This window comes from Phocoena sinus, chromosome 10 (assembly GCF_008692025.1).
Source record: "Phocoena sinus isolate mPhoSin1 chromosome 10, mPhoSin1.pri, whole genome shotgun sequence".
NCBI classification, from domain to species: Eukaryota; Metazoa; Chordata; class Mammalia; order Artiodactyla; family Phocoenidae; genus Phocoena; species Phocoena sinus.
Genome location: NC_045772.1, coordinates 99,838,628 through 99,851,589, shown reverse-complemented (window position 1 = coordinate 99,851,589; position 12,962 = coordinate 99,838,628). Strand labels below are relative to the sequence as shown.

The window sequence follows — 12,962 nt, the reverse complement described above, 5'->3', positions numbered from 1 at the left end:
GGAACCCAGTATTAAGAAAATATTTCTTCCCATGGGCTTTCAGTAAGGTGGAATGGCTTCCTTCGTGAGCTGAAACAGTTTTTAGGTTTTCAGTTTTATTATTGTCGGGGAAGGCCCCTTTACCACGCGGGCCATTTCCTGCAAACGGGCAGCTCGCAGCACTTCGCCGACCCCAGGCGCACGCCGGCCCCGCTCCGGGGACACCCGGTCGCCTCCCCAGCCCTGCGCGCCCGGGTAACGCTCTCCGCTCTCTCTGCGTTCAGCTCGCGCGCCCAGCCGGGCGGGGAGGCCGGCCGCCCGCGTCTCGGGCCGGGGAGACGCACGCGCGGCGCCCACGTCCGGCGGCGCGGCGTCGGACGCTGCGGAGGATCGAGAAGGATCTGGAAGAATCCGGTTAGACCGGGGGGACGGGGGCGGGGAGGCCGGGAGAGAGCGCCGCGGGAGCGAGGTGTGGCCCGGGAGTCCGAGGGTCCCAGGACCGGGGCGGGGCCAGGCGGCCGGCGGGAGGAACGAACCAGAAACCACCTTTCGCAGGAGCGCCCTGAGCGCCAGAGCCCGAACCGGCCGCCGTCTCTAGAAAGTTCTCCCCCCACGTCCTTCGCGGCCGCCCGGCTCCTCCCAGCCCCTCCCTCCGCGGCGGTGGGACCAATCGCTCCCCCGGCCGCCCACGACCCACCTCCTGCGCCCGCCCGCGCCGGAGCAGAGGTGCGCGAGCCCCCGGCCGGCCGCCTGCAGAGCCGCGCACAGACCGGCGCCCGCTGCCCGAGGAACGGCACGATGACCGCAGAGGAGACGAAGGCTGCAGAGAGCGGAGCGCAGTCGGCGCCGCTGCCTCTCGAGGGGGTGGACATCAGTCCCAAGCAGGATGAGGGAGTGCTTAAGGTAAGGGGCGGGGGCGGCGGGGGGCGCCGAGAGCCCGTCGCCGCCGCGCTCCAGTAGCCGGCCGGGGCTCGGGGCTCGGACGGCCGCCTCTGCAGCCTCCCGGCCGGCCGTTGACCGCGGCGTGCAGCCGTGGCCGGGCGCACCGCCTTGCTGGTCGGGCCACTGGTTTGGGGCGGGAGGGCGGCCACACGCTCGGAAGGAAGAGGTCTGGGCTGAGCGCTCCCCAGTCCCCCAGGCCCGGGAGCGCAGCGCCTGCTCCGGCCGCCGCGTGCGCGGGGAGGGGCGCGCCGGGGGGGCGGGCGCGTGAGCTGCGGGGGGCCGGGCGGCGTGCACCACCCCTCTCTGCGACCCGGGACCTCGCGGCCGGCTCCTTCCCTGCCGCCGCCGCCACCGCCACCGCCGCCGCCGGGGAGCCCCCCCGGCCGCCTGCGCCTCGGGGGTGCGGAGCTCGCCGACCCTGGCAGTTAAACATTAGCCAGAACGCGAAGCGGGTCCCAGGAGTTATTTCCTGGTCTGCCGGCCTTTGTGCAACTTGGCGCGCGGACCCGGCGCCCTCCGCCTTCTCGTCACCCCTTTTCTAAAGGCTGAGACCCGGCTAGGTCACCCGCTCGGCCATGCTGTCCCCCTCCCCCCCGCCCCGCTGCATGCCGGGACCTGTAGTTCACCCCCCCCTCCCCGGGCCTTCCTGAGCGCGGGGTGCGGGGCTGGGAGGAGGTGCTTTGCTTGGGCGCCCGAAACCGTGTTACCGCCCAAGGAGCCAGGGGAGGGGTCTGGGACCCAGGCAGCGGGGCATCTTGACCCACGTCAGGACAGCCGGCCGCGGTTCGGAGCTGCTTCTGCGCTGTCCAGGATAGCGAAATCCTAGCCCGGATTCGTGCCGAGTCCTCACCCAGCGTCTCCCCTCCTGGCTTCCCACTGCTCAGCCCCACGTGCGCGTGTGCCCTGGGCGAGCTCGAGACCTCGGGGCGCTCTTAGCTGGTGCAGAACGCACCTGGCTGCTCTCCCAGTGGGGACGCGGCTTCCCGGGAGACGCTTTCTCTTTGATTCTCCATTCCTTCCCCTTTCCTTTTCTATTGCTATTTAAGTCCACATCCATTCCATCGTGGAAGCTTTCCCTTCGAGGGTGACCACACACGTACCAGGGAGCCCACAGAGCCACCAAATTTTATAAATGGTGAAGAAGAGAAGCAAGAGTCTTAGAAGTTCCTGGGAAATGCTCTAGACCTGAAACCAAGGACTTCGGTAGCCTGCCAGTCACGAATGCTCAATTCCCAAGTCAGAGCTTAGGGCCTGGTTGCGCGCCCGGGCTCACCTGTGACCTGCTGATTGCTTTTACCTCTCCCGGACTGCTCCTGTTCTTTTCGTTATTCGTATTCCTCTTTTCTCTCTAAACTAGATCCTGAGCTGATGACTGATGTTTAGGAAGAATGAGGAAACGTAGCATAAATACTTTTCCCTTTGTTGCTGTTAATTATTCAGTCTTTCACCGGTTTAGTCCTGTAACCACTCTGATAGGGATTATGATTACTACTTTACAAATAAGGTCTGGAGAGTGAAAGTGACTTGTACAAGAGCATACGGCAAAAACTTGAACTCAGGTGTTGTTTTGTCTCCAGTGTTTCACACCAAGTCACATCATAGTGGAAGACAGGGAGGTCAGTTGGTTCTAACCAAGCTCCACAGCAGTCATTTGATGACGGGCTCGTCGAGTTACTTACAAGGAGGCAGAAGAGTCTGTTTACGTTCTGGTCAGAGGGGTGTGGGTAGTCGTGGTGCCTCTGTGTCCATCCCCAGGTGCTCACCTTCTTCCCTTCCTCCAGGTCATCAAGCGAGAGGGCACAGGCACGGAGATGCCCATGATCGGGGACCGAGTCTCTGTCCACTACACGGGCTGGCTGATTGATGGCACCAAGTTTGACTCCAGCCTGGACCGCAAGGACAGATTCTCCTTCGACCTGGGGAAAGGTGGGCATGGTTAGCGGGCTGGTGGGATCAGGGTGTGTGAGCTGTCACAAGCAGAAACAGTATTCTCAGGAGTTCAAAAAGGAAGGGTTTGTTACAATCTTAATTTTTTCTTTTTTTTTTTGTTTCCACTGTCGTGAAACTATGTTGATTTTTTAAAATTTTTATTTATTTTCTTGTTGCGTCAGATCTTGGTTGTGGCAGGCAGGCTCCTTAGTTGCAGCTCACCGGCTCCTTAGTTGTGGCATGCGAACTCTTAGTTGCGACATGCATGTGGGATCTAGTTCGAGGACCAGGGATCGAACCCAGGCCCCCTGAATTGGGAGCGCTGAGTCTTAACCACTGCGCCACCAGGGAGGTCCTGGAACTGTATTGATTTTTATCTCTCATTCCCCTGATCACCTCTGAACGCCTTGCTTTTTCTTCGAGGATGGACTGCCTTGTTTTCTTGAATCCCTTTGTTCCAGAGTTGAGTGGTTTTTTTTTTTTTTAAAGTGGTCTGCAAGCAGGTTTTCTACCTTCCTGGTCCCATTTCTAAAGAGTATCCAGCTTCCCCTTGGGCATGGGACAGTAAGTCTCTGAGGCCACTGTTTGAACTCAGAGTCAGATCCCTGCCAAGGAGAACCTGTTTGTTTTCTTTTCTTTCTTCCTTTTTTTTTTTTTTAAATAAATTTATTTATTTATTTATTTTTGGCTGCGTTGGGTCTTTGTTGCTGCGCGCGGGCTTTCTCTAGTTGCGGCGAGCGGGGGCTACTCTTCGTTGTGGTGCGTGTGCTTCTCGTTGTGGTGGCTTCTCTTGTTGCAAAGCACAGGCTTCAGTAGTTGTGGCACGTGGGTTCAGTAGTTGTGTCTCGTGGGCTCTAGAGCGCGGGCTCAGTAATTGTGGTACACGGGCTTAGTTGCTCCGCGACATGTGGGATCTTCCTGGACCAGGGCTCGAACCCGTGTCCCCTGCATTGGCAGGCGGATTCTTAACCACTACGCCACCAGAGAAGTCCCGATCTGTTTCTTTTCTGTACCTACAGGGGAGGTCATCAAGGCTTGGGATATTGCTGTAGCGACCATGAAGGTGGGGGAAGTGTGCCACATCACCTGCAAGCCAGAATACGCCTACGGTTCGGCGGGCAGCCCTCCCAAGATCCCTCCCAACGCCACGCTTGTGTTCGAGGTGAGTGGCCACAGAGAGCAAGGCAAAGAGCCAGCCTTGTCTCAGCCCAGGGCCTGGCTGCCCTCCAGCGCTTCCTGCCTCTCGGAGACAATGTAGCGAAGGCTGAGGGCCTGCCCTCGGGGGAAGGGGCGGAATGGAGAGAGCGGCTAGCTTTGCCATGCATGTAACCTGCTGCTGCCAGAAAGTGGTCAGTGATGAGGGTTCAGGGGGGAAGAGGTAGCCACGCACCCCTTTTCAGACTTGAAGCAGCAGGGTGAGGGCTTGAGGCCTGTTTATCTCTGGGGCGGTGCCCAGAGGCGATGAGTCCTAACTGAAAGGAATCAGGAGGTCATTATCTACATAGAGTGGTGACTGACAGCAGAGAATATTGGAGCTCCGGAGATGATAGGAGGGGAGAGATGCCTGCTGCGTGGGTCAGGGGCGGGGAGGAAAACCTTTGCTGAGGAGCTGGAACTTGACAGTGTTCAGACTTGAAGATGGTTGGGCCCTACCGAGTGGATGCCGGGAGAACGTCGGGAAGGCTGGTGAGAGGTGTTGGGTGGCTGCTGACGCCCGTCGGGCCGAGCTTGTCCAGTAGCTGGGTTGGGGCTGTCTGGAGAGCACACTGTTACGGGAGTAGCGAGCGCACAGAGTGATCTCCTGAGGTGAAGTGAAGCCCTGCGGCCTGCCCGCGTCTGCCCAAGCCGAGCCAGGGCAGCTCCCGGGAACCTCGCAGAACTGCCACTCGGGCCACTCCCGCCGTCGCTGCCCTCGCGGTCAGACCTGCTCTGGTACTTACTAGGGACTCTTCTGAGCGAGAGAGGAGCTGTGACCCCTTGCACCTTGTCCTGCAGGTGGAGTTGTTCGAGTTCAAGGGAGAGGACCTGACGGACGAAGAAGACGGCGGAATCATCAGGAGAATCCGGGCTCGCGGGGAAGGCCACGCCAAGCCCAACGATGGCGCCCTAGTGGAGGGTGAGGCGGGGCAGGGTGGGGTTTCGGTCGGGTTCTGGTGTGCACGCCCCGGGTCGCCTGTCCTCGTAGTACCCTCCTCTGTGAAGCGAGGGGCTGAACCATCCTCTTGACGCTCCTGCACGTCTGAGAACGCCGAAGGGCGTTTGGGGAGCAGGAAGTGACGAGGCAATGGGGGCGGCTGTGGCGGCATCCTTCCTCAGTCTCCTGCCTGCTTTCACGCCAGTTGCGCTGGAAGGGTACTACAAGGACCAGATCTTTGACCGCCGGGAGCTCCGCTTTGAGGTCGGCGAGGGGGAGAGCGTGGATCTGCCTTGTGGGCTGGAGAAAGCCATTCAGCGCATGGAAAAAGGAGAACACTCCATCGTGTATCTCAAGCCCAGGTGAGGTACACTTTGGCCCAGGTGTGGCAGTCTGTAGAACAGGTGGGTGGACCAAGGTCAGATCTACTCGTCCACACTGAGTTGTGTAACCGGCCCTTTGTACGCCTCCCCTGCGTGCGGTCACTGTGCTCTGGACCCCCTGCACGCACGCCATCACGATCTCCTTGAATCCAAACCTGATGTTTTCAGTCATGCTGCTACAGCTTCCCTTTTCTAGTGACATCAAGATTTTCATCTTCTGTTCGTTCAGCCATTAACTGTATTTGTTGAAACGCACCTACTGTGTGCCGGACACAGTGCCGAAAATCCTTAGTTATTCAAAGACACTGTTGCCACCTTCTAGTGACTCATTGCTCTGTGGGCTACCATTTAAATTAGTAATCGTGCCCGTGTGTCATGTGAGTTATTAGAAAGACTTGTAACATGCTAAGTGAGAGCCCAAGGAATTGTGTGAAGGGGTCAGGGAAGGTTTTGCCAAGCAGGAAACATCTGAACCAAGACCGAAGCGATGAGGAGGTACTTTGCAGGAAACAGGAAGCCCTTTCAGTGTGGAGCAGGTTAAGTGCTGCTGAGATGACCTAGCGTTTTCCTGCCCCACAGCTATGCTTTCGGCAGTGTTGGGAAGGAAAAGTTCCAGATCCCACCAAATGCTGAGCTGAAGTATGAAGTACAGCTCAAGAGTTTTGAGAAGGTGAGTTTGTTCAAGGTCTTCCCTACCCTGAAGTCAGGTCCCACCCTGGACGTGACTCCCTGGGGTGGCTGACAACTTCGTTTCTCCCCTGGGGTACGGCAGGCCAAGGAGTCCTGGGAGATGAGTTCAGAGGAGAAGCTGGAGCAGAGCACTATAGTGAAGGAGCGGGGCACCATGTACTTCAAGGTGAGCCTGCCGCGTGGCCCTGAGCACGCTCTCGAGGAGCGGCGGGTCGGCACCTGCAGCTGTCACCAAGTGGATCCGAGCTGCCTGGTCAAGCCGGCGGTAGGGGGTGGGCGGGGTGGGACTTCCTCGCGCCTGTGGGCCACCGGTGTCCACAGGGTACGACAGCTTGGGGCCACCGAAGCTGTGCCGGGTGCCTGAGCCTCCCTCCCATTCCAGGAAGGCAAGTACAAGCAAGCTCTGCTGCAGTACAAGAAGATCGTGTCCTGGCTGGAATTCGAGTCGAGTTTCTCCACCGAGGACGCACAGAAGGCGCAGGCCCTTCGGCTGGCCTCCCACCTCAACCTGGCCATGTGTCACCTGAAGCTGCAAGCCTTCTCAGCTGCCGTTGAGAACTGCAATAAGGTGAGAGAGCGAGGGCAGTGTTCACGGGCAGGCTTGGGCGAGCTGCCGGCGTGTCTGGAACTTGCCCGCAGTGACTAGGGCAGAGGTAGCAGGACGGAGCCGTGGGGCTCTCAGGTGCTGGGCCCAGAGGCAGGGCTGTGGGAAGCAAGTGGTTTGGCCTTGGTGGTCGGAGGCAGCGGCGGGCAGAAACACTGGCTGGAAGAACTGGCTCCGTGTTCCCTCCTCCCCGGCTCTTTGCCTCTCCCTCCTATGTACCCACTTTAGTCTAAAGAGATGGACTTCCCTGGCAGTCCAGTGGTTAAGACTGTGCTTCCACCGCAGGGGGCACAGGTGCCATCCCTGATCGGGGAACTAAGCCACATGGCACGGCCAAAAAAAAAAAACAAGAGCATGGAAATGTCACAGGTTCTTCTCTTTCATCTAAAGACCTGTCTTCCCTGTCTGCCTCTTGGACTAAATGAGGTGCCTTCCTAGACCTTGGTCCTTTCCGTGTGGTGCCCAAGGCTCGTTCTTCCTGGGGTGGGGCCTCATCCTGCTGAGGGCTGCCTCGGGAACCCAGTGCTGGCCAGAGAAGCTGCAGCATCTGAGGTCTTGCTGCTGTGTGCTCCCTGTGTCTCAGGCCCTGGAACTGGACAGCAACAACGAGAAGGGCCTTTTCCGCCGGGGAGAGGCCCACCTGGCGGTGAACGACTTTGACTTGGCACGGGCTGATTTCCAGAAGCTCCTGCAGCTCTACCCCAGCAATAAAGCCGCCAAGGCCCAGCTGGCTGTCTGCCAGCAGCGGATCCGCAAGCAGCTCGAACGGGAGAAGAAGCTCTACGCCAACATGTTTGAGAGGCTGGCTGGGGAGGAGAGCAAGGTGAGGGTGGGGACGGGAGCGGTTAGGGGGGACAGGGACAGAGGCATCCCTTCGTCCCCAGCACAGCCCGGGCGGGCCTTTTGGGCCTGTGCCTATCTGTGCCGACCCGGGAAGCCTGGAGCAGCAGCCCGGGTTTCCACACACCCCCCCCGCCCCCCCGCCCGGTCTGGCCCCCTGTGTCAGGAGTTGGCTGCTCTTTCCAGCCTACGTTCTCTGCCTGTTTAAAACTCAGGTTTCAGAAACTGAGGTTTAAATAGGTGACGCACGTACATGGTTAAATTCAAACTACACAGAAGGTGTAGTGGAAAGGCTCCCTCCCCCACCCAGTGTGCTGGCGGGACAGACAGTGATCCCTGGCGACAGGCAGCGGGCTCTGCCTACTGCTTTGTGCATCGTGCTTTCTTCATACCTGGAAGCTTATTTTACATCAACGTGTGAAAGAGCTTCACGTTCGTTCTTAGGCTCACGTGGTCTTCCACTGTGTGGATGCACCGTATCTTGCTCACCCAGGTCCCCAGTTCTTAGCCTCCCAGTGTTCTAAACCGGCACTGATAGAAATATAATGCAAATTGTATTTGGAATTTTAAATTTTCTAACAGCTGTGTTTTAAAAAAAAATAGGTGAAATTAATTTTAATATTTAATTCACCCAAGGTATCTAAATATCACGTGTAGTTTTTTTAATTGCATTTTTTTCAGATTAAGCCTTCAAAATCCAATGTGTGTTTTATACTTAAATTGTTTTGAAGTGTCTGTATTTAAGTGTTCAGTAGGCACACGTGGCAGTAGCTGCCATGGACAAGTAGAGTTTTATAGTGTTGCCATAAAGTGAATTCGTTCATTTTGTACATGAGCAGGTGTATCTTTAAGTCGTACATGGAAAGGGAATTGCTGTGTTCCTATAATTCCGTTAGCAGCTAGTATTTTTTTATTAACTTGGGCACGAGTATTTCTGGGTACAGACGACACCTGGTATGTGTGCTAGGTGATCACTTGGGTGCAGGCAGGTGAGAGTGTGGGGATGTGGGTAAGTATCACCTTTACCGTCAGGGGGCAAATGAGAACTGGAATTCACCCCCTTCCCCCTCTCCCTTCTCGCAGGCCAAGGCCACAGCTGCGGGAAACCAGCCCGCTGACGCGGAGATGAAGGACGAGCAGAAGAACGATGTGGCCGGGGGCCAGCCTCAGGTGGAGGCGGAAGCTTAGCCCCGCCCAGCCCTGCTCCCAGCTGCCTGCCCCCTCCTCCCTATCCTACTCCACCCTGTTAGTTTTGTAAAAACTGAAGAACTTTGAGTGAATTAGACCTTTATTTTTCTATCGGGTTCGATGGTGGCTTTGGGGGAAGGGGGAAAGGAGCAGGCTGGGGGATTGAGGTCGGGGGGGTCATTTTAGGTGGTGTCACCCCCTTCCCTTCCCCCATTCCATGTGAACGAATGTCCCTCCACACGCACACTCACGGGAACGTTATTTATTTTGCTTCCTCTGTCTTCTCTGTCCGTCTTTCAGGTGGTAGAAGGGGGCATGCGGTAGGGACGTGAGGTCTGATGAGAAGGCAGGGTGGAGGGGGGACCCCTGGACAGCCCCTTCCCCCCCAGTTCCTCCTCGCGGACGTGGGTGCTAGGGGCATGGGAAGCACTGCTGTGCCCGTTACCTCTCTCCTTTCCTCGCCCCAGGTAGTGTGGCTGATGCTGCCTTCTGGTGTGGTGACCACCCCTGTGCCCCCTCCCGTCAGTGTCCCTCCTCAGCCAGGCGTGTCCCACCCCCTCAGCCTCTTCCCTGCACTTGCTGAAGGTGCAGGCTCGCCTCAAGTTCTGGGCTTGAGCAGTAAAGTGGAAACAATAAAACCTGGGTGTTGGGCAGCCCTTTGTGTTTGGCCTCGGAGTGGGGGGCATGGGCGGCCACACCAGGGGGCAAAACTAAGAGAGTCGCCCACCCCAAGCAGGGCCTCCTACGCACCACACGGGCTGTAGTGGGGCCTGCGCTCAAAGCCTGCCCGTGGGTCTCCCACACTCCACCCCCCAGCAGCCTGGCAGGTTTTTAGTAGCTCTGGTTTTTCTTCCCTAACACTTGGGAAGAGGAAAATATATAAACATCTAAACTACGTTGGGACCAAGTGACTGAGTTTGCTTTGAGGTTCGATTTGTCCACTTCTGCCTAACTGATCCAGTGGAAAGTTCAAGCTGTCCTGGTTTCCTAACGAAGTGAAACCCCTGGTGTGACCCACACCTGTCGCCCTTTACACGAGGGAAGAGGGAAGAACAGTCATCAAGCCCGGCAGCACCAGCAGCCCCTCAGGCCCACTGTCCAGCTTGCTCCTTGGCCTTAATGGGGACAAGCTTATGCTTTTTCCTCACCGCGCTTTGACCCCTGGCTTCTATAGCATTCTGGGGCCCTGGAAGAGAAGCCAAGGGGTGTGAGTGAATCACACTGAGCCTTGGATGGTCTTGACTGCAGGCCAGAGCCTGTGTCTGTGCCCTTCTCCCTTGTCTGTGGGGGCTGTCTAGTCCTTTCTGCTCGGTGATATGGTTAGCCTGCCCACCACATGCCTGTACAGTTCCTTCCAGAAGAAATTTCTCTATACTTTCACTGTGGAAGATGAATTTCTGTGAAAAAGTTCAAGTCGTACAGCATGGCTGGTGCTAGAGCCAGAACTAAAATTTGGGTGTTCTTTTCTCCCAGTGCCACTGCTTGCTCCCTGCTGGGTTCACATCATAGCCCTGGGCTTAGGGTTTGTGTCTGGGTCTCTCTGGTATTTCAGGATTAGACTTGCCCCTGCAGCCCATGATAATAGCTAACCCTCACTAAGCACTTTTGATGTAAGCCCAGCCTCACACAGATTAACTTAATCTTGTAACTGTCCTACAAAAAAGGTATTGCCCCATATTACAGATGAGGAAACCAAGGGTCAGAACTTAAATGGAAAGATGATCTGCCTGGAATGTGAGATGACCTCTTGAACAAATCCAAACTGCCCTGAGGTTCATGTGACCTTAGGCAAGTTGAGCCTCGAGACAGACAAAAAGCATGCCTGAGATTATTCCCTCCACCTCTGGATGCTTCTGTAGGATTCCAAGAATTTGAAACATAGCGGGGGGGGGGGGGGGAACCCCCAAACCATAACTGCACATCTGTAGAACCCTGGAAACTGGACAACCCTTGGTTTATGTACCATTAAAACTGTCTTCTGGGCTTCCCTGGTGGCGCAGTGGTTGAGAATCTGCCTGCTAATGCAGGGTACACGGGTTCGAGCCCTGGTCTGGGAGGATCCCACGTGCCGCGGAGCAACTAGGCCCGTGAGCCACAACTACTGAGCCTGCGCGTCTGGAGCCTGTGCTCCACCACAAGAGAGGCCACGATAGTGAGAGGCCCGTGCGCCGCGATGAAGAGTGGCCCCCGCTTGCCACAACTAGAGAAAGCCCTCGCACAGAAACGAAGACACAATACAGCAAAAATTAAGATGTTAGGACTTCAACATAGTCATTTAAAAAAATAAAAAAGTTTTAGTACAGTGGCCAGAAGTCTTTAAGGTTAAAAATAAATGCACTACCTACTCCACTCTGCTCTGGGTCGGGTGCAAGTCTATTTCCCAGTCAGTCACACCCTCCTCACCAACACTTAAATCTTTCCATATGCAGAGAATGTGTGGAGTAAAGAGAACCAGTGGCAACCAGAACTGAGCTGTTCCTGCAGACTACCACGTGGTCTCTGGAAGATCTTAAATGGGGTTTATCTTGTCCTAGTGCTGGTCCAAACGTCAAGTTCTATAGATTTTTATCTCCCGGGTATTTGCAGTCCCCGTTCCAGCAGCCCTTTCCCAGCATCCCCACGTGCCCCGACCCCGTCCGCCTGTCCTGTGAAAGGCTCCCCCGCATTCCTGTGTGCGCCCCTGCGGGTCACTGTGTGCTGCGTCCCAGTCGAATCCCTCCCACTGCTTAAGCGCTAACTGCGCCTTCCCAGCCCGTTTGGGCTGCAGGTCACACCCCGCGGGCCTGGGCCAGCCTGCCGTCCCAGCATCGGTGCACTGGACTCCACCAGCCACACCAGTCTGAGTGAGAGGGTGAACTCTGAATCTCATTTCAGTTGGAGAAATAACACGTGGAAGATATTTTAGCCAGAACTAGTAACAGGTAGTCCCTTTTTAGGAAACTATTGCTTGGAAATAGAGAAACAGTGGAATCTTCGATGCCTTATTCCTTCTGTCTTAAAGACCAACCTTCCCGGTCCCAAACCAGCACTCCTCAAAGCTTTGTAAGCCTTAGGTTGAAAGGACAGTGGGCTTAGGGCAGTGCTGAAAAAAGCCAATGCAAGTGTGAGAAGACATTCTTGTCCTCTTTCTGGAAATCGTTATTGCTGACTTTACGGCTGCAGTTCCCCAGCTGCTTGCCAGCCTCGGATAGCTCGGAGGCACCAACTATCCTTAATTATAAAACACAACAAAACCTCATTTAGCACGTAACGAACACTCAATATACCGCTTTGGGGGGCAAAGTGAGAACGTGAAAGATTCACAACGTGGTTCTAGGGACGAATGATCAAGAAAAAGCAGTGCCTTAGTGAACTGAGAGTTCCTTGACTAGAAGAAAGGACCAGCCACACCCTGTCCCCCAACCGAAGACAAGCGCGTTCCCTTCAGATCTCCAGTCTCCGGTTCCACCGTTAGAAGTGCCTCACACATAAAATGGTTACGTTTGTATTATTCTTTCATTGAGGTGAAAGTCACATGGTTTTAACCATTTAAAGCGAACAATTCCGTGGCCTTTAGTCCGGTTACAATGTTGCACGAGCACCACCTCTAGCCGCTCCTGAAACATTTTCACCGCCCTTCACGTTTCAAGCCCATGTCCTGATGTTTGGGCTTCGGTGACAAGAACGACTGTCCATGCTTCAGTTAATGGCCAGTAGAGTCCTGAACAGGCAACAGCTCTGACGGGTTCTGATGGGGGCGGGCGGGGGAAACGCCACGCACGTGCAGCGGGCTCTGAATGGCCATCTCGCTCAGAGCAGGGCCCACACTGCTGTTCTGCCTAACGGCTGGGTCAGGCAAGTGTGAGGACAGCTTTCTGCGCCTCGCGACCTCTAGAACCTTCAGCGTGGTAAGGTGCACTGGGAACCACACTTGTGGAGGTCTCACTCTGAACCCACTGGAAGCTCTGGCCCCACCCTCGGGACGGTGAGTGGCTCTGGGCCTCACATGCAGAAAGAGATTCATTTCAAGGTCCTGTCTCCCCCCTGGGCACCCTAGGCCGACACCCTGAACAGGCCCACCCTGTCTACTCGTGCAGAAAGAGGGGGACGAAGAACCTCCCTAGAAACGCTTTCTGCTTAACACACCTCCCCTTCCCCTGCCATTCGCACGTTTCTACTGAAGCTATTGTTCGGCTACGCCCACACAAACACCGTATCCAAGTCATCTAACCAGGAAGACGGCCTGGTTAGGCAGTGCTGGGGAGGAAGCCAAAACCCACACTGAGAGAGCGCT

At 56.2% G+C, this 12,962-nt stretch overlaps 1 protein-coding gene across 1 annotated transcript; it reads left to right on the top strand.

Annotated features, from left to right (window-relative positions):
• The first annotated feature begins 356 nt into the window (after positions 1–356).
• Positions 357–8,800, top strand: FKBP4 (FKBP prolyl isomerase 4). Its single transcript, XM_032646737.1, has 11 exons — positions 357–393; positions 535–882; positions 2,703–2,847; positions 3,870–4,012; positions 4,846–4,966; positions 5,190–5,346; positions 5,947–6,037; positions 6,140–6,223; positions 6,440–6,625; positions 7,245–7,484; positions 8,585–8,800. Exons 2-11 carry the CDS (start codon positions 778–780, stop codon positions 8,687–8,689), a joined length of 1,377 nt encoding a protein of 458 aa, XP_032502628.1. The 5' UTR covers positions 357–393; positions 535–777; the 3' UTR covers positions 8,690–8,800.
• Positions 8,801–12,962: the final 4,162 nt, after the last annotated feature.